This window comes from Varanus komodoensis, unplaced genomic scaffold (genome assembly GCF_004798865.1).
Source record: "Varanus komodoensis strain SLA01 unplaced genomic scaffold, ASM479886v1 scaffold105, whole genome shotgun sequence".
In the NCBI taxonomy this organism is placed as follows: Eukaryota; Metazoa; Chordata; class Lepidosauria; order Squamata; family Varanidae; genus Varanus; species Varanus komodoensis.
The window spans coordinates 704,427-722,603 of NW_025335297.1; the positions used below are offsets into that span (position 1 = coordinate 704,427).

General features: G+C 48.1%; 1 protein-coding gene across 4 annotated transcripts in view; it reads left to right on the forward strand.

Annotated features, from left to right (window-relative positions):
- Positions 1-11,476, forward strand: part of FLOT1 (flotillin 1) — a 28,560-nt gene extending 17,084 nt beyond the window's left edge. For 2 of the 4 annotated variants that reach the window (XM_044419604.1, XM_044419602.1), the window contains 7 exons: positions 2,219-2,314; positions 3,507-3,659; positions 5,019-5,200; positions 6,933-6,978; positions 7,079-7,216; positions 8,791-8,955; positions 9,573-11,476. In XM_044419604.1, coding sequence (XP_044275539.1) covers positions 2,219-2,314; positions 3,507-3,659; positions 5,019-5,200; positions 6,933-6,978; positions 7,079-7,216; positions 8,791-8,955; positions 9,573-9,608 — 816 coding nt within the window. In that variant the 3' untranslated portion in view covers positions 9,609-11,476. The remainder of the gene's footprint in view (positions 1-2,218; positions 2,315-3,506; positions 3,660-5,018; positions 5,201-6,932; positions 6,979-7,078; positions 7,217-8,790; positions 8,956-9,572) is intronic. The other 2 variants (XM_044419605.1, XM_044419603.1) reach the window with 1 other exon arrangement.
- Positions 11,477-18,177: the final 6,701 nt, after the last annotated feature.

An 18,177-nucleotide genomic window follows, 5' to 3' on the forward strand; every position in this document is an offset into this window, starting at 1 on the left:
GGCTCACAACCATTTTGGGTCATGACCAGAGTCCTGGAACAGATTAAGTTCGTGAGCCAAGGTACCAGTGTACAGGCCCACTTTAAGGTCCTTAAATGCCCTGAATGTTTTAGGGCTTGGCTATCTGATTAAACATCTCCTCTCATACACACCTGCCTGGACCTAAGGTCATTGTCCAATGTCCTTCTCCAGGAGCCCACCTGTAAAGAATGGATAAAGGATAAGGAAGGTGGCTACTAGGAGAAGGGCCTTTTCGGCTGTGGTGCCCTGTTTGTGGAACCTGCTTTCCAGAAAGGTGTGCCTGGTGCCTAAGCTCTACACCTTTTGGTGCCAGGCTAAAACTTTATTTTCTCAGTATTTTAATTGTTGAAATTTTATATTTTATTTTATTGGGGCACTGTGGATTAATTATTTAATTACTATTTATTTATTATTGTCATTGGTTTCATATTCTGTTCTTTTATTGGTTGTGTACTTTGTTTTTATTGATCATGATTGAGAAAATGTTCTTGGTTTTATCTTACTGTGACATTGGGTTTTGTTATATTTTAAATGTTTGTAAACCATCCAGTGAGCCAATCAGCTATAGGTATTGTATAGAAGTGTTTTAAAGAAATATAAATATAAATAAATAAATGCCCTTTCCACTAAAAATAAAATAAGACTCCAACCCTTGTGGTTCTGAGTAAAGGGTTGATTTAAACTGGAAACTTCCATGTACCAAGTCAAGACCTTCTTGCTTACTATTGTCTTTACCAGGAGTGGGATGGAAATAGATTAAGATCTACTGGTAGATTGCTTGGGTGTATTGTAGTAGATCCACAGGGATTTCTGCCTCCCATGTTGTTTAACAGTGGCAACAACAAAAAGCATCCCACATCCCAAATGAAGCTGCTGAAATGGTAGGGGGAATTTCCCTTAATTTCCCCTGAACACCTGAAGGGGAATTAAGGAGAATTTTGTATTGAGAGGACGGTGGGCCCACCTCTGGTGCTGAATGCAAGATCTTGAGCAGAGCATGTGCTCCAAGGCACTTTTCCTTTATTTTGACACCGTTTGTTGCTGTTGATTTGGGGAATAGGGAACTTTTCTTATGGCTGTTAGATAACAAGGGAAGGTGCCAGTGGAAACAAGAGAAGAGTGAACACTTGCACTACAAGATAGTCTGCTTAGCCCAGGAAACCCTTGGATAGGGTCACTGGTAACACCAAGCAACACTCTGCTTTTCCTACGTTCTCTATTTCAAAACCTGTTGCCTCCTTCTAGCAGCCGCTGCAAAAAAGAGGGTAGTCAAAATGTGTCAGGCAAATGAAGTTATATTGTAAGGCACCTTAAAGGTTTGCATGACTATAACGGCTTCAGAAACTACACAAATTCCTTCAGCAGGCAAGTAGATTAGTGGAGGGGAAATGGCTAGAAGCCAAGATTCTTGGATAACTACCTGGAGGATTGCGATTTCTGGCCTGTTGTTTTTTATCTGACCAGCACAGCTGCCAGGCCTCTGAAGAGTCTGAACTCTTAGGAAGAGTGAGAGGAGGGTGTGAGCGAAAGAGAGGGGCAGGGCAGGGTGGGGAAGAGAGACAGCCAAAGAGAGACCATGGTGTGTGTAAGTTGCATGTGAACATCCGTGTGTGCAGGCTCCTGGTGTGGTCCTCAGGGCCAAAAGCAATTTGCTTTACAGAGTGCATTTATCTAATCCAAGTTGGGCATTATCTGGGAACAGTCCCAGTGTTAACACTGGGCACTTTAGGGCAGCTGTCAGGGCCCTCATTCTGGCCTAGTTCTGGCCCTAACCCTGGCCTGGTTCTCAGACCCTCCACACAGGGCAGCTGGGTTTGTGTGTCTCCATTTTGATCTCCTGCAAGGCCTCAGAGTGACACTGCATTAAACATTTTGGGGTGTTGTGGAAAATTTAAAATGGCAACTCCCAGACATCCTTGGTGTCCTGCTCTCTCTCTCCCCACCCCCCACTGCAGCCAGATAAGACTGAGGGGGAGGGCACAGTAGGGCACTTTGTATAGGAGCCCCTCCAACTTGGAGCTGTCCAGGTCCAGCAATCCAGTAACAAGGCCAGAACAGGGGAGGGAAGGTCTCAGCTGGCTTACCGGACTCCATTTGCAAAACGTGGCTTTTCTAGGTATTGAATTTGGCCTTGTCTTTTTCACAAGTGCTTCTGTAAGCACCTCTGACTATAATTTCCCTCTCTTGGCAACTGTAGGATTATCTTCACTCCCTGGGGAAAGCCCGAACTGCTCAGGTGCAAAAGGATGCCAGGATTGGAGAAGCTGAAGCCAAGAGGGACGCTGGCATCAAGGTGAGATCTAGCATCATCCAAAGGTTTGGGACATGGCTGAAGACTAAATGGCCCACTTCTACTAACCTTTGGCAGCCTTCCAGATGTATTTGGACTAAAGCCCTGACTGGGCATGATGGAGGCTGTGATTCCAACATCTGGAGGAAGCCAAGTTGGGAAGGCTGATATTGCTCTTTGCTCTTTCCTTTAGGGTTTTCTTTACTGACTTGCAAGATGCCCACCAGACTGTGGGTTTGTATCTCTAAGATTGGCTCCATGTGATGGAGTGGGCGAATGCCACCCCTCATTTCCCTTCTCAGCTGGCTTGGAGAAGCTGTATTTTTGTGTACAGGTCCTCCTCCAGTGCAGCTCTGATCCCACAAGTGGATTCTCCCTTGCTCTTACTGCATAGGGCAGTGGCAAGAGAACTGGGCTAGGGCTGGGAAGATCTTGATTCTAGACCCCCCCTTGACCATGGAGCTCACTGGGTGACTTTGGGCCAGTCGTGAACTCTCTGCCTAACCCCTCTCACAGGGTTCTTGTGAGGTTAGAGAGCAGGATTGTGTAAGCTACCTTGGGCTCCTTGGAGAAAACAAGCTTAGCTCTGATCTAATTTAATAGATAATTTTTATCATAATAGCCACATCCCATATTATGAAAAATAATAGAGATGCAACAAAGTCAATAGAGAGGCAGTTCTGTTGTATTGCAACTGAATTTTACTGTGTTTCTATGTGAACTGTTTTCAGGGCTCTTCAAGGGGCCAAAAAGCCAGTGTTAAAATGAGTTTATAGCTAAGAATTCACCATTAGAGCAATCGCTCTAGAAAGCCTTATTTTATGTTAGACTCTTGGATCCCTTGGATTCTCTTGCAGGGCCGGCTCTACCATTAGGCAGAGTAAGGGGACTTCCTTTAGGAAGTCATGAAGGAACAGCAGATTATTTGCTATATGCAATTTGTTGTTGTTGTTGCGTTTTTACTGCCAGGAAAGAGGAGAGGCCCTTGGGAGATCTTCTGCCTCAGGCACCAGCATCCCTGGCCTGGCCTTTTGCACTCTGCATCTTGGTTTAGGCAGCTCTGCTCCAGGCAGAGAGAGGTCTTGGGCTCTCCCACTGCTGCTTTCCAAGGTCCCTTTTTAAAAACTGCTCCCGGAGGCCAGGACCTCTTCTGGTGTGCACTATGGCTGAGCCGTCTTGTCCTCTCCACCTGCAGGAAGCAAAGGCCAAGCAGGAGAAACTGTCTGCTCAGTATCTGAGTGAAATCGAAATGGCTAAAGCGCAGCGGGACTACGAGCTGAAGAAGGCCACTTACGACATTGAGGTGAACACAAGGAAAGCCGAGTCCGACCTGGCCTACCAACTCCAGGTGAAGCAACTTTAGTAATGGACAGTTGTGCGTAATGGTGGGGAGAGAGATCCACGTAAGTTTACAACAGCCAGTCTATGCTTTGAGATCTCTTGCTGAAGCTCTTCTTCAGATACTTTCTATGCTGGAAGTTCTCTTTGTAACTACAGAGGTGAAGACTTTCACAATAGTGCTGCCAACTCCCGAAGTTATGAATTGCCTCTTTGAAGAAGCAATAACAATCTTTTGAGCACCAGATTAAGACATTTATTTTCACAGGCATTTTAAACTTCACAGGCATTAGATTTCAAATTTAAAATGCCTTATTTTCACAGGCATTTTAAATTTGACAAACGTCTCCGCCTACTAGGTGCCTTTAGCTGCTGTCTCATTTTATGGTTGATTGCAGCTTTATTGTATGTGTTACTGTGCAATCCTGTCGGTGCTGAGCCCGGCCCCTAGGCCGAATTGCTCTGGTGTCCATGCGCTCAGTCCTCCTCTGGTGCATCCCATGTTAGACAGGACCTTGAGCGCCTTTAAATTGCATTTGCTGCAGAGATGGGAGCAGAGAGGCCACTGGATAGAGTGGATCCATGGCCTCATCCTTCCCGGCTCACCAGCTGCCCCATGCCTTTCTTCCCAAGGTCAGAGCTCTGCCTTTGGGAAAGGGAAGTGCTTCAGAGTGAGTGAGACTTGTAGGGATGGGGTGGAGGGGACGCCACACCCCAGTCTCTGCTTCCCTGCTCTGTCAATAGACTCACAGAGAGAAATCCTCAGGATCTTGCTGCTCCTCAGAAAGTTGTCTCAGTCCTCTCTTAGTGTACCGAGCACTTTGAAGAAGTAGGATGTTTATCACTCCCAAGAGCAGATGGAAAGGTGTTCTTGCTGATTTTCCCCTAGTTCTGGAATCTTCCTTCTCTGGGGGTCCTCCCACAGTTGAACATCTGTAGGGAGTTCTTTAAATCTTGCCTAGATCTAAAGGCTGGATTAAAGCTGTCACAAAATGCCCACACAGAAAGCAATTCAGCACAGGAAATTATACATGCTTTGCTTATGTTTGGTCACTTGCCATATAAAGTGCATGTATGTAACAGTTTGTCTGATTTGGATGTCATGACAAGCTGTGATTAATTTAAAAAATGGAAGCAAAACCTTCCAAATCCCTCCTCACAGCTCATGCAAGCCTGGAGGAAGGTTGGCTCCTTCTCATAATGCCAAAATGGGGTTTAAGATTATGCCTGAACCCCTGCCCACTGCCCGCTTCAGATTCCTGGGATGCGTTGGCCTTCTCAGAAGATAGGTGTCCTTCTCTTGTCCCACGGTGCTGTTTCCCTAAGGGGAGCCTGAGCCACTGTCTCCCTCCCCCGTCACATGCTGCAGGTGGCCAAGACAAAGCAGAAGATCGAGGAGCAGAAGATGCAGGTGCTGGTGGTGGAGCGAACCCAGCAGATTCAGATCCAGGAGCAGGAGATGACCCGTAAGGAGCGTGAGCTGGAAGCCAAGGTCAAGAAGCCTGCTGAGGCAGAGCGCTACCGGCTCGAGAAACTGGCTGAGGCTGAACGGTATGGGCAGATGTCTCACCACATTTTTCTTGCCCATTGGAGATCAATTTGTGGCTCTCCAGATGTTTTGACCTACAGCTGCCCTCATCCTTCATTCTTGGCTGCAGTGGGAGCTGTAGGCCAAAACATCTGGAGGGCCATGTGATGAGCACCCTTCCTCATCCTCTCCTCTACAAAGATGCTAGTTGTTCCTTGGTCCCCTGTAGCCCATGGCTAAAACAGGGAACCCGCAAGCCCCCAGGGATGTATCTGATAATGAGCTGTGCCATCTTAGATTGAAGGGGGGGGTGAGTTATTATCCCATAAGCAGTCTGAATGTATTATCTCATCATCCTCTGTAATGTCTCTACTCATCTGGCCAAGGCAGGGCTGAACAAAGAGCAGATCATGTAGTAAAGCAGCTTTTAGGCTGTGGCACTTGAGGGTTCATGTGGGCAGGGTCTGCATAATTGAATTCTTTAATTTCCCCCCTCCTTCATCTCCTCATATACACACACCCCTACCTGCTCAAAGAAATTAGGTTACCTAGAGATATCTAAACTCAAAGTCTTAGGTTTAAATACCTAGTTTTCTATGCTTGAGGATTCCTAGGATGGTTTTTCTGCCCCAGAGGAGCATCCAGGCATGTGGTTCCCCTGCCTTCAACCAGAGGTAGTACAGTCCCGGACGAGTTTCACCCAGTGTTCTGCTGTTCTGTGCAAACTGGCTCCTGGGCCAAAGGGACTGGGGAGCTCACTTCGCATGCTCCCTTTCCACCCCTTCCCTAGAGCTCTGCCCTGGCCCTAGGATGTGGTCAGCGGGGAATCCAGCTTCAGGTGTGCCTCTTGGAGAAACCTTGCCTGTCCGTCCTCAACTCCATCTCAGCTCCCCATCTTCTCCCCCACCCCACCTGTTTTCATCCTCAGGGACTTGCTGAAACTAATCCAGGCAAGCACTCACAAATGACAGCTGTCAGGAGGTGGGGCTCAGAATACCATTTCTAATAAACATGGGTTGGTTTTTTTCTGTGTCAGCGTGTGCCTATACCGGGCACCCTCCAGCCCCAAGGATACTTGTGCTCCCCTACACCCTTCTTGGTTTATAGAAACAGAGCAAGTCAGAAGGGGCCCCCGGCTCCAGGCCGCTCTGCTCACGACATGCCCACCATGTGCATGTCCAGCCTAGCCTTGAACACCCTCACCGATGGGGCTTCAACCACCTCCTGTGGAAGCCCGTTCCATACTCTGGCGTTCCTATTTATCCTCCATGTCGAGCTGCTGTAAACCACCAGACAACTTTGGCTATTGGGCAGTTTAGAAATGAAACAAAGAATACTACAAACAAACAATAGTGGCCACACCTGAATGGCCAAAACAAAGGATAGAAGAGGAGAGTGATTTGCTATAAAAAGGGCACACGGCAATCTGTATGTATACGTTCACATTTACATTTAAAAACCATTGTTATTGTACAAATAGAGATGCAGTACACTTCACCATAGTGTAGAAGGATGATCCAGAAGGCCATGCCATGTTTGCCGGCTGGGTGCCAGTAGTCGATGGGCCGTGGCTTGTGCAGTTTCGCCTCTGCACCCCGGAGTTGCACAGGGCAGCCCCTGCCACAGAGGATGCCTTCAAATGCAGGGCAGGTGGCCGCCCTGATCAAGAGGCAAACAGCCATGAGGACAAGCTCCCTGGCTCCCCTCTTTCGTGCTGGGCGGGAGGTGTGCTCACTCTCCTTCCTCCTCCAACAGGTCACAGCTCATCATGCAGGCCGAAGCAGAGGCTGAGGCGGTCAGGGTGAGTGTGTCCCTTTTGCGAGGCGGACTGAGAAGGGGAGAGAGAAGGGAGGGGAAGGGGAGCCAGATTACACTGGTGCGCCTTTTCCTTTGCTCTGTAGGTGAAGGGCGAGGCTCAGGCCTATGCCATTGAGGCCAAAGCTCGGGCTGATGCCCAGCAGATGACCAAGAAGGCTGAGGCCTTTAAGCAGTACCAAGAGGTGGCCATGGTTGACATGCTTCTGGAGAAGCTTCCAGAGGTGAGTATGACCTTTTTCCTTAACTTGCAATAAAGAAGTGGAGACTATACCATAAGCAACTATGGAGGAATTGGACCGATGGCCCTCTAGCCCCTTCCAACTCTACTATTCTATGATCCTGTGCTGTTCAGAAGAGAAACCAGTAGTAAGGGTCAGGAGTAGTTGGAGTGTTGGTCTGGGACCCAAGAGATCTGGGTTCTATTCCCCACTCATCCATGATGCTTACTGGGCAGCTCTGGGCCATTCACTGATGCTCAGTCTAACCTAGACTAACCTAGATGGATAAAATGGAGAGGAGGTGGATCGTGTAAGCTGCCTTGGATTCCTTGCAAGAGGGGAAGAAGGCAGGCTGTATATGTGATAGATGCAGTAAAGCAGATAGCGAAAACATAGAGATCAGGCAGGGTACAGGGACCCACCTGGACCCTCTCTGGTACCCTCTCTGCTGTCTTGGAACACATCTTCCATCATCCCCCATGTTGGTTGGGAATGGTGGGAGTCGTGGTCAGCACATCTGGAGGGCACCAGGTTGGGGAATGCGGTGCTTGCAGAGTCACATAGAAGCAGACCTTGCACTTGGAAGAATACACGGTCCCATTCCTGAGGGTCATTTCCTTGCCAAGGTTTTGCAGATTCTGTGTCATGATGAACTTTTCTTGCAGAATAAGCTACAGACATCAGCACTTTTTGGAGGCATCCATTTTCTGAGTATATGTCCTTTATTTAGACTTCAGTTACAATAGCTCAGGTGCTTTAAGAACTTTCTTAAAATGGGGAAACAGCATAGTAGCGTAGTAGTAGAAAGGAACTATTGAGTGAGCAGGTCATTGTGGGTCGTTAATTATCTAAAAATGAGCCTGTGGTCAAAGGCACAGGAACCCACCTTAATGGAGCTTTTACCAACATGTGCGCACGCACATTTTAAAACGTCACCACCCACAGGTAGTGTTTCCAAAATGTTGTTATGAACCATAAGGACTAGCTGTTCGGGGGCCGGCAGGGTGATCACCTGACCAAAGTCAACAACCGTACAGAGCAAGCCTATGAAGTTAGTCCCATCAGGTTTTCTGGGGTTGAGTGGGGCAACAGTTGATTCTATGCAAATGGGTATGAGAAACGCATCAATAGTAACATTAAGAATAGCATTGCATATCAGAAAAATGACAGCATTGGTTCTCAAGGAAAAGGGCTATGTTCTTGATGCTTGCATGTGTTACCTGGCGCCTTGAAAGCCTCTAAGCAAAAAAAAATATTCTCAATATTCTTGCATGGTAGGGAATCCCTGTTTTAAGATGGCATTTGTCATCTAGTATCGCAGAGAATAATCCACTGACCAATCAACGGGGGGCTTTCTTTTTAGTCAAGCAGAATGTTTTTTAATCAGCTAATGCAATTGCTTCATTAACTAGATGTTGCAGCTTTCCAGTCGGTTGTCCTTGTTGCTTACTGTGGGTTTTATTTGGATGTTCTCAAGTCTAGCCAAGTTGCCAAATTCACTAGGACATACCAGATTCTCTGTAGAATGTGACTTATGTGTGCGCCAATCCTTTTTTATTCTCTCCTCCACCCTCTAGATAGCTGAAGAAATCACCAAACCTTTGACTTCAGTGAATAAGATCACAATGGTGTCGAGTGGGACTGGGGACATAGGAGCCACCAAGATAACCGGGGAAGTCCTGGACATCATGAATAAACTGCCTGACACCGTTGAGAAACTCACAGGCGTTAGCATCTCTCAGGTACCAGAGCTGGTGTGTTCTGGGGATCAGGGGCAGAAGCGACAGGAAGAAGCACCCTTTGCAGCAGCTGACAGACTCTAATAGATGGAAGGACCACCAGCAGTTTCTCTGCATCCCATCTGAGTGTGTGGAGATGCATGTCCTCCAAGGAGAAAGATGCTCCTTGGAGCGTCCTTGTCCCAGATTGTAAAGAGCTCCACAGTAGCGCATCCAGGCATCTAGTGGGGGTCCTGCAGAATCTGTGCTGCCTGCTTCCTCCACTGAACATCCAAAAATCAGGCAGGCTGCCACAATCTGTACCAGATTCATCTTTCAGGCAGCTTTCACAGAGAGCCCAGTGCAGCTGTAGTATGCAGGAAAGAGGGAAGTATAAACATGTCTGGAAAACCTTAAGGTTTGCCAAAAAGTACAAAAACATATCTTGCCGCTATCCAAAAAAAGAGGGGTGGGAAAAAGAAAGATAATTTGGTTTCAGATCACAGTTCCTTGATCATCCAAGGAGAAAGTGGAATTCTAGGAATACTTCTATACATTGTTGTGGTTGTTCCATTTGCATTCTTAGGACTAATAGTTTTCATCTTCGTGTTTCATTTTGTTTCCTGATTCTGTTTTTTCAACAGCTGAACCAGAAGAAGCCAGGACGAATGAACTAAATACTGAAGATTTGGGGTGAGAGAGAGAAAGCCTTCCTGAGCATGAACTCCCACCGTCCTCATCTGTGTGCATTTGTAGAGTCTTTCCCCATCCAGTACCCCCTTCAGAATTGCCAAATCTTTATGGGGCTGAATGGGTTGCATGTTGGCTAACGATATTTAAAACTGCTGAGGTCTGTTATGCTGTTGTACAGCTGTTGTATCCTGGTGACACCTCAGTGCGTACCGTGGAGTATCCTGGCATCCATTGCTATTTGTGAAGCGTGGTCCTGTTGCTCCCGTCCATTTAAACCCTTCCTGATTCATGACCACTGTGCACTTGATTGACTCCGGTTCTTGCTTCGTTGCCTGGACCCTCCTGGCCATCACATACCTCCTCTTAAAAGTGGTGCCTCTCCAAGGAATGAAGAACGGATCTGCTTCTGGAATTGCCAGGAAGGCAACTGGAAAATAACTTGCATGGAGCTGAAATCTGACGCCAGTTCTTTTGGAGCTGGTTGTTGCTGGATGCTTTGCTACCAGGACTTTTTAAAGTCTTTTGCTTATGTAGGGCATGTCAAATGGTGGTCTAAGGAGTTGTGGCCTATATGTGAAGATACTTTAAGGGGATCAGTTTTCCGGTACTGACCAATGCTTATAAAAACCAGTGGTGGGCACAAACATAGCCCTGCCTAGCTATATATAGCCAAATCTACCTGTATTTTTCTATGTACATACTTCCTACCTACCTTTGTGCCATAGTTCTGGGTGTCACACACCTTGATTTCCCCACTTGGTAGAGCTCAAATTATTTTTTCCTTCACCTTTTGTTGCTAGTCACACCCCCACACACACACCAAGATCTCACTCTCACAGCTTTTGGGAGCATGTGTTTGCAGCTTTCCTTCACTAAACCACAAAAGTAGACTTGTGCCAAAGGCACATTTAACACTCTCTGTGTTCTGTTGGGCAGAGCTGGTTGACCACTGTGGGATGGAACTTCTTGTGGGCCAACAGAGTGAATGCATATCTATCCTGTCTAACATCTTGATGTGCCTTATATCCATTTTAGCTTCTGGAACAATCATGCATCACCACCTGTTCCATGGCTCAAAGAAAGAGGATGGATACATGCATAAGCTTTTAAGAGTTTAATAATAAAGAGGATCACATAGTGCAGGTTTTCCTGGCCCATCCCCAGTCAGATGTGAGGACTGGGGTGAGAAGAAGGTTATTTGTTACATGTAGGAAATTACCTTCTTCTGAGCCTTGTAGGAAATTACGTTCTCCCTGCTTTGACCTGTGAATTTTCTGCATATGAGGAGCTTTTATGTGGGAGAACATTCCAGTACAGGATCCTTGCCCTGAAGTCCAAAACCAGAACTCTGTGCCACATGTAGATGTATCTTCTCACGTAGGTGGCCTTGACACAAGAAGGTTGGCCCTCTAGGAGGTGGCTGTCCAAGCAGTGACAATCAGTTGTGTGTATCCTGCTTCCCCTTACCTCCATCAGAATGGGTAAACACCAGAAAGGAAAGTGTCCAGAGCCTCTCCTTTCTGCTAGGTGGCTTTTCCTAATATTCTGGACTGTTGCAGGCGCTCCATGAGCTGTGGGTGCATGGATTCTGCTCTGATGTGCTCTCCACGGGTGGCCCAAGCTGTGACAGATGCAGCTCACTTTCTCAATGATTGGATTGCTGTCACTCTGTCAGGGCCTGGATGCCACCCCTTTAATGACGACGGTGACGTCACCTGCTTGTGTCTACAGCTCTTGCTTGCTGTGTAGCCCACCCTCAGTGCAGTGCCTTGTCTCTTACCGTGGGGTAGGAGGTGCTCTGTCCTCTGTGCTAGCGACACCCTTGGCTTGTAATAAACCCCGAGATTACCAACTCTGGCTGCGTGTGGGTCTTTACTCTCCTCACCCCTGTGCACTGGGCGTGTGCAGAAGTTCAAAAACATTCCAAGTTGGGGGGATTTTGCTTATCTTAGTGTAGCCCAATAATCATATAGAAACTGGCAGCTGAGTGGCGGAAATACCCAGCTGTGGCCTAAACATTCCACAAAAAAGGCCCTTAAAATGAGATGTGCAAATGATGCACATCAAATGAGCTGGGTGGAGAGGCCTGTCTTCCCGCAGCTTCCATTGTTCCTTCCCCCCACTCTGCAGGCTGGCCTCCACCCCACTTTCTGCGGTCACCAAGTCAGTGCCAATTAGGGGTGAGAGCATCCAAGCAGGCCTCGATGAAGCCTCTACACATCGTTTTTCCAACTGCTTTCACTCGTAATTCCGCCTTTTCCATCCTCGGCCAGCCATGACTGCACCTATTGTTAATTGTCTTCCTGGAACTGCCAGCTGCAGAGGTCAGCCGGAGCCATGTCTGGCCTCGGGGGTCAGGCTGGGCTTACCCACCAAGACTGTGTCTTCTGTTTGAATGGGGAGCGGTGGAGCTGGGTGAGCGGCAGCTCAGGGTGAAATGCCAGCTGGAAGGAGTAGCCGATTTCACAGCGGCCCCGATGGCCGGAACGTGACAGATGCAGCCTCGCAGGAGAACAGCGGCAAACAAAGAGGCTTATTTTCTGGGCCTCCTGAGCGTGAGTCACAGCCCTACTTCCCCTCTGGTGTGATGAGATGCCCTCAAAGCCTGACCTGGGTCAGTCATTGCCGGGCCATGGTAGAGGGGGACACCTTTTGAGGACGTGCACTGAGTTTGCTGCCAGAGCTACGTATAGCAAGGCGAGGGTGAGCAGGACAGAAAGCATAGCAGGCTTCCTTGGAGGCAGTAGACCGGGCTTTCTGTCCTCCTCCGCAGAGGGTAGTCTTCTGGCTGAAGGTATTTTGTCCAAACCTGATTTAAAGATTAAGAATCAGAAGAAATGTTGCCTGTGCAGGCCCACAGATCACACTCCTCTTCCCCACTGTGGAGACACGGATTGTTATCTCTGGTTAAAGTGCAGCTGTTATTTCTAAATGCATGTCTAAACATATGAATAAGCAAATGAAAATGTGCAAGCTGGAACCCTCCTTTCTGGTGCCTCTTTACAGCTGAGGAGGAACTGCATCTTCAAGTAGCTGGGCTGGGGGGCAGGAAGGGGCCCACCAGGCAACTTAGCTTAGGGGAATCTATCTGACCTGAAGCTAGCAGAGTCTGTAGGATGGAAGCTTCCTCTAAGGGGAGTTCCTCTTTGTCGCTTGCTTGCCTTGTTCAAAACAGAGTAAACCCTCAGATTGCACTTTCTTTCTGAGAGTGCATCTATTTTAATTTTAAAATCCAAAATAATTGCAAACAGTCTCACACACTGAGGAGCAGCACTCCTTTCAGGAGTTCAGCAGGCCTAAACTCAGCCTTCCCCATCTGGTGCACGCCTCTGAGACTACAGATGCTTATCCCAGTCAGCTATGGGAATTGAAGTCCAACACATCTGGCAAACATGAGGCTGGGAAAAGCAGGCCTACCTCTAACTATCGCATATCACAAGCTTAAGATGCTTAAGATGTATCCCCCAAAGCTGCTTTCTGGCAGGATTCCTCTCTGTTGTGGCAGGCACAAACTCAACAGCAAAGTCTTCCTGACCATGGAGATGCACCCGGGAAGCAAGCTGAGCCTGTAGAACTTCTGCCAGCAGCTCTGCCAGGACACAGGGACCAAGGCTTGCAGTTGCCAATGAGAGAAAAACACAGAAGATCAAGCATCTCTGCAATTTCCATTTTCTTCCAGCCCTGGCTCCCTTCTGTCTGGCACAGAATGCAGACTGACTATATCCAAGAAAGGATGGCATGCAAAATGCCTTGCTTAAAATGCAGGATTTGAATTTGACTGTAAATCATTTTGGCCTTTAGCGTCTGTGCTTGCGCGTCACACTAGGTTGCTATGTTAGAAACGAGGCTGCTGCCTTGTGCCACCTTCTGTTTATTGGCACGGAACTCCATCTCAGCCAAAGAGTCCTCCCTGCAGGACCTGTTTTTGTTTTGTTCTGTTTTCTTTTGCTTTTTTCAGAGGGGTGAAGTGCAGTTGAGCGCTTGAAATCTCCAAGGGAGAAGACGGCATCATCCTGTGCAGCCCAATAATTCTGCCCTCAGCAGTGCCAGCCTTCTGAGAGTCCTCCATCAACAAGGGAGGGGGAGGAAGCAGGACCGGTTTCTAGCTATTCAACCCCCTTGCAGTGCCCATTAGAACTCAGGAAGAGCCCAGCTAGATCAGCTCAGGGCCAGTGCGGGCCAGTGACTGGTGCTGGGAAGACCACAAGCAGAGCATGGATGCGACAGCACCTTCTTCCTCAGCAACCCTAGCAGCTGGTATTTGGATGCACGATGCCTCTGGCGCTGGAGGCAATATAGGCTCTGGTAGCCATGGATAGGGCCAGCCCTCCCATAAGGTGCAGTGAGTTCACGTAGTGTTGTGGGACCAAAAGAGCACCGCACACTCCCCACACCCCTGCTGGGGGCCCTCCCCACACCTGCCTTCAGCTGGTATGCCCAAAAGTCCTGCTGGCCACTGTCCCCAATACAGGGGCATTTGCCCCGCTGGAAGGAGGCGTCTCTTGCTGGCATTTTACCAGCCTGCTGCCGCCATTTGAGAATGTCCCAATCACCCGTTACCCTTGAGCAGACAAGAACAATCTGGTTGCTGCAATGAAAGTTGCTCACCTTGAAAGTAATAATGTGGAAAGTGAATTTTGCCAAGTCATACTGGATAAGGACCAATGAATTCAAACAAAGTAACTGCAATTACCTATCTATCCATCTACATGCGCACGCACACACACACAATTCTGTACGAACTGATATTAAAATTGCCAGTTGTGAACATGAGAACCTCAAATCTGAACTACAAGTCAAAAAGATATTCAATTCTATCACTTATGGCTTAAATCAGGATAAGGGTTTATCTATGTTAATTATTTTCTATCTGTCTATGCTTTTACTGACAACTACCATTTATGAATGGCCATTATTAATAATTTAATTTCACAGTCTTTACTTCCGCCTTTTCAGTGAATACACAGTTTATCACTCCCACCATCAACCACATGTAAACATCCCTGTATCTCAGTACTCCTCAGACATCTGAGTTGTGAGATGGAAGCAGCTCACAAAAACCTTTGCCATAATAAATTAGTGTTTAAGGTGCCACAAGACTCTTTTCAGTTTAAGCCAAGTGGGTTATCTGAACAAAGCAGATAAAATACTATCTTTTAATTTAGAATTGCTAACTTCCTATCTTCTGTTTCCTTCCAACTGTCCAGTTGTTCTCAGAGCTCCATTGTTCAGTCTTATCTCAGAAGAGACGCAATCATATGGGAATCCTATAACCTGAAAGAGTATGTTTGCCTCCCTTCATTTTGACTAATTATCAAGGTATACTTTGCATTTTATCCTATACCTCTTCATGTACGGACTTTACATTTCTCTAAACAGACATATATATTCCAAATGGCTTAGGACTAGGGCGTTCTGGTCCTACGATCAGCTTCAGCAGAGGTCAGGTTGGTTGGTGTGAGAGACGAGGCCTCCTTGGTGGTGGCTCCGAGCCTCTGGAACACCCTTCTGAGTTATTTGCACTTAGTTCCTTTCAGACTTTCAAATGGTTGCTAATTTGTTTTACTGTGTGTGGCTCTGAGCAATTTTTCTCCTCTCTTCTTGTACTGAAATGGTATGAATCCCTTTAGTCCTACGATACCATTATTATCTTAATAATTTACCTGCATTTTATGTCTCAACATGTTCATCTACGTATCTTCTCTGTAGTATATGCTGCTTTGCAAGGGCATTGCACTGAACAGCAGCCTATAAATATTTAAATTCCTATTTGGTAAATCCAACAAATCCCAGTTCCTCCTTGAAGCCCATGTGACCAACACATTCTTCCCTGGCCCTGCTCTGGTGTCTCCGCTTTCCTTTTGTCAGGTTCCCCATTTCCTGTTCTAAAATGTAAACTCCTTGAGGGCAGACACCTGTCTGTTTTCACTTTTTGCCAAGTACACTAAAGTTGCTAAAAACAAATAATGAGTAATGAGAATAGAAATGCTAAATACTCTATGTAGTAGTTGCTGGGTTGGGAAAGTAAGCAGGAGTTAGGCAGGGGGTGCGTGAATTTTGGAAAAGGTTGGTCCGCACTATTGATCTAAGGAGTCAGGACCCCGAGGGTGTGGAATGGGCTTCCACGGGAGGTGGCTGAGGCCACATCGGTGAGGGTGTTCAGGGATAGGCTGGACGTGCACATGGTGGGCATGTCGTGAGCGAAACTGGCTGGTGCCGGAGGTCAGACTAGATAGCCCGGGAGACCCCTTCTGACTCGCGCTGTTTCTATGTTTCTATGTAAAAGGTGGGAAGTCCTGGAAAAAGACCTGCAGTATTGGAGTGGAGAGGCTGCCGACAAGAGGCTTAGAAAAACAGTGGTATCTAATTAGGATTGCCATGGCAAGACACCCATCCCTTCCGCAGCTGCTTGGCAGGCTGTAATTCAAAAGGTGCAGCTTCGCATGGTTTGAGGCCGTAATTCAAAAGGTGCAGCTTCGCATGGTTTGGAGAGGAGCCCCATCTGTTGGATTTCTGCCCATCGTGCAGCTGCTGAAAGAGGCAGCTCTAGTCCTTAGGAGTGAGTTTGGGCGCTAAGGCGGGAGAAGGGCAGTAAAGCCGCTCCTGCGGCAAGATGCTGCAATGGTCTCCTTGCTGGCTAGGCTCCGCCTGTATAAGGCGAAGGCCGATAAGAGGGAAATTATCGAAAACCAGGACCCAGCGATCCGAGACTAACGGCTGGAGGAAGAAGCGGGAACATTCCCTTTGCGTTTGGCACGACTAAGTGGCGGCACTCCGTGGCCGACACCATTTCAAGCGAGGCGGGGCGCCCCCACTTGCTGTAGCGACAGGAAAACCTCTCCCCTTGTAATAAGGCTGCTCCATCACGGACAGACCGACCCTACATGCCAGTACTTGGCGCCTCAGCTTACTGCGCGGAGGGAGGTGACGCGTGCCTGCGTGCATGTGCAGAACCGCGCAACGAGACGCCCTGCAGCCTGCAGTGGTACAGGCCGGAATGCGGCCGCGCCGATCCCCGCCCGCCAGCGCGGCCCCGTGCGCGGCGGAGACCTTCCAGCGCAGGGCGGAGCTCTCGGCGTGGCTCCGCCCCCGCCCGCGGCCCCGCTCCGGGCTGCCACGTGGAGCGCCGCCCCCCGGCGCCGGCCTCCCCCGCCCCGTCCGCCGGCTACATCCGCTTCCGTCCGCATTTTGCAGCATCTGCTCAGCAGAAGCAAGCGGTGGGGGCTGGGGAAAGATTGCGGCTAGGATTTGGGCTTCATTCAGGCGCCTGGGGAGCCGCCTTCTTTTCTAGCCAGCCGCTCCCATATCTCTGAGCATGCATAGAATACATTTACCGCATCACCGAGAAGCAGATGGCGAGGGTAGAAGCACCAGGTTCACAGTAATGTGCTGCAGGAGCTCAGGCAGCCTTTCTTAAAATTGCCATGTGCATCATTATCTCACTAACCATGGGATAAGGAACGTACGTCAAAGTTAGAACAAAACGGGAAGCATGGAAGATCAACCAGTGCTGATAATCTTTTTAGGGTGGCAACGGTAGGACAAAAAGACCTGCTGCTAGGTTTGTTAAGTGCTGAAAAAGATCTAAAATGTCATCGAGGCGAGGCTTTCCCAGCTCGGTGCCGTGCAGATGTGTTGGACTGCAACTGCCAGCCATAGTTTGGGGAAGCTGGGAGTTGTAGTCCAGCACATCTGCAAGGCACCAAGTAGGAAAAGGCTGATCTAACAGCCCGCTGCCAAAGCAAGAGCTTCCTGACTAGAATATACCCGGAAAGTGGGCATCCATCTTCTATTCCAGATCCTCCAAGGAAGACATAACCTGCAGCTTGGATCAATCCTTCATGGCACAGAACTGTTCTCTGCATTTGCTCGGAAGTACTGCTGGTTTTCCCTATCTTTTATCCTAGAAATTCCTCGTTGGAAAGCACAGTGGTCCGTGCCCACGTTCATTCCAGCCAAATGCCCCTTCTGCCACATTTGCCCCTTCACACTGCAGCCACCCAGAGAGGAAGCACCATCCACCCAGCAAGCAGGGGCACACGTCGCGCAGTGAAGGGAAGGTTTTTCAACGTCGCGCAGTGAAGGGAAGGTTCTTCAACGTGCTCAGGAAGGCTTTGTGTCATAACAGCCTTGCAGTAAGAATAACCCGAGGCCTGAGACACCTTGAGATATTAACACATTCATTATGGCATAAGCTTTTTAATTAAGCAGTGAGGCATTTCAGCTGAAAATCACAGCAGTGTTATTATCTTAATGGCTGCTAGAACATGAAGATATTTACATTGCTTGCTGTTTTGTCACAGAGTGGGATTTTTTTTAAAAAAAATACTCTTCTCGCAATGACACATTCAGACTGGATGAACATTAGCAAATACGGTATCATTTATTCCCTTTGAACTGAACTGCTAAGCTGGAAGAATCCTTTTGTGTGACTCAGATTGCCTCTAGCCCTTGAAATGATTGTGGCTTCACACAAAGGTATCCTGTAACTTGCCATTTTCTTCATGTCTTCCCATTTTGTGGGCTTAAGATGGCTACCAGAACTGATCAGAC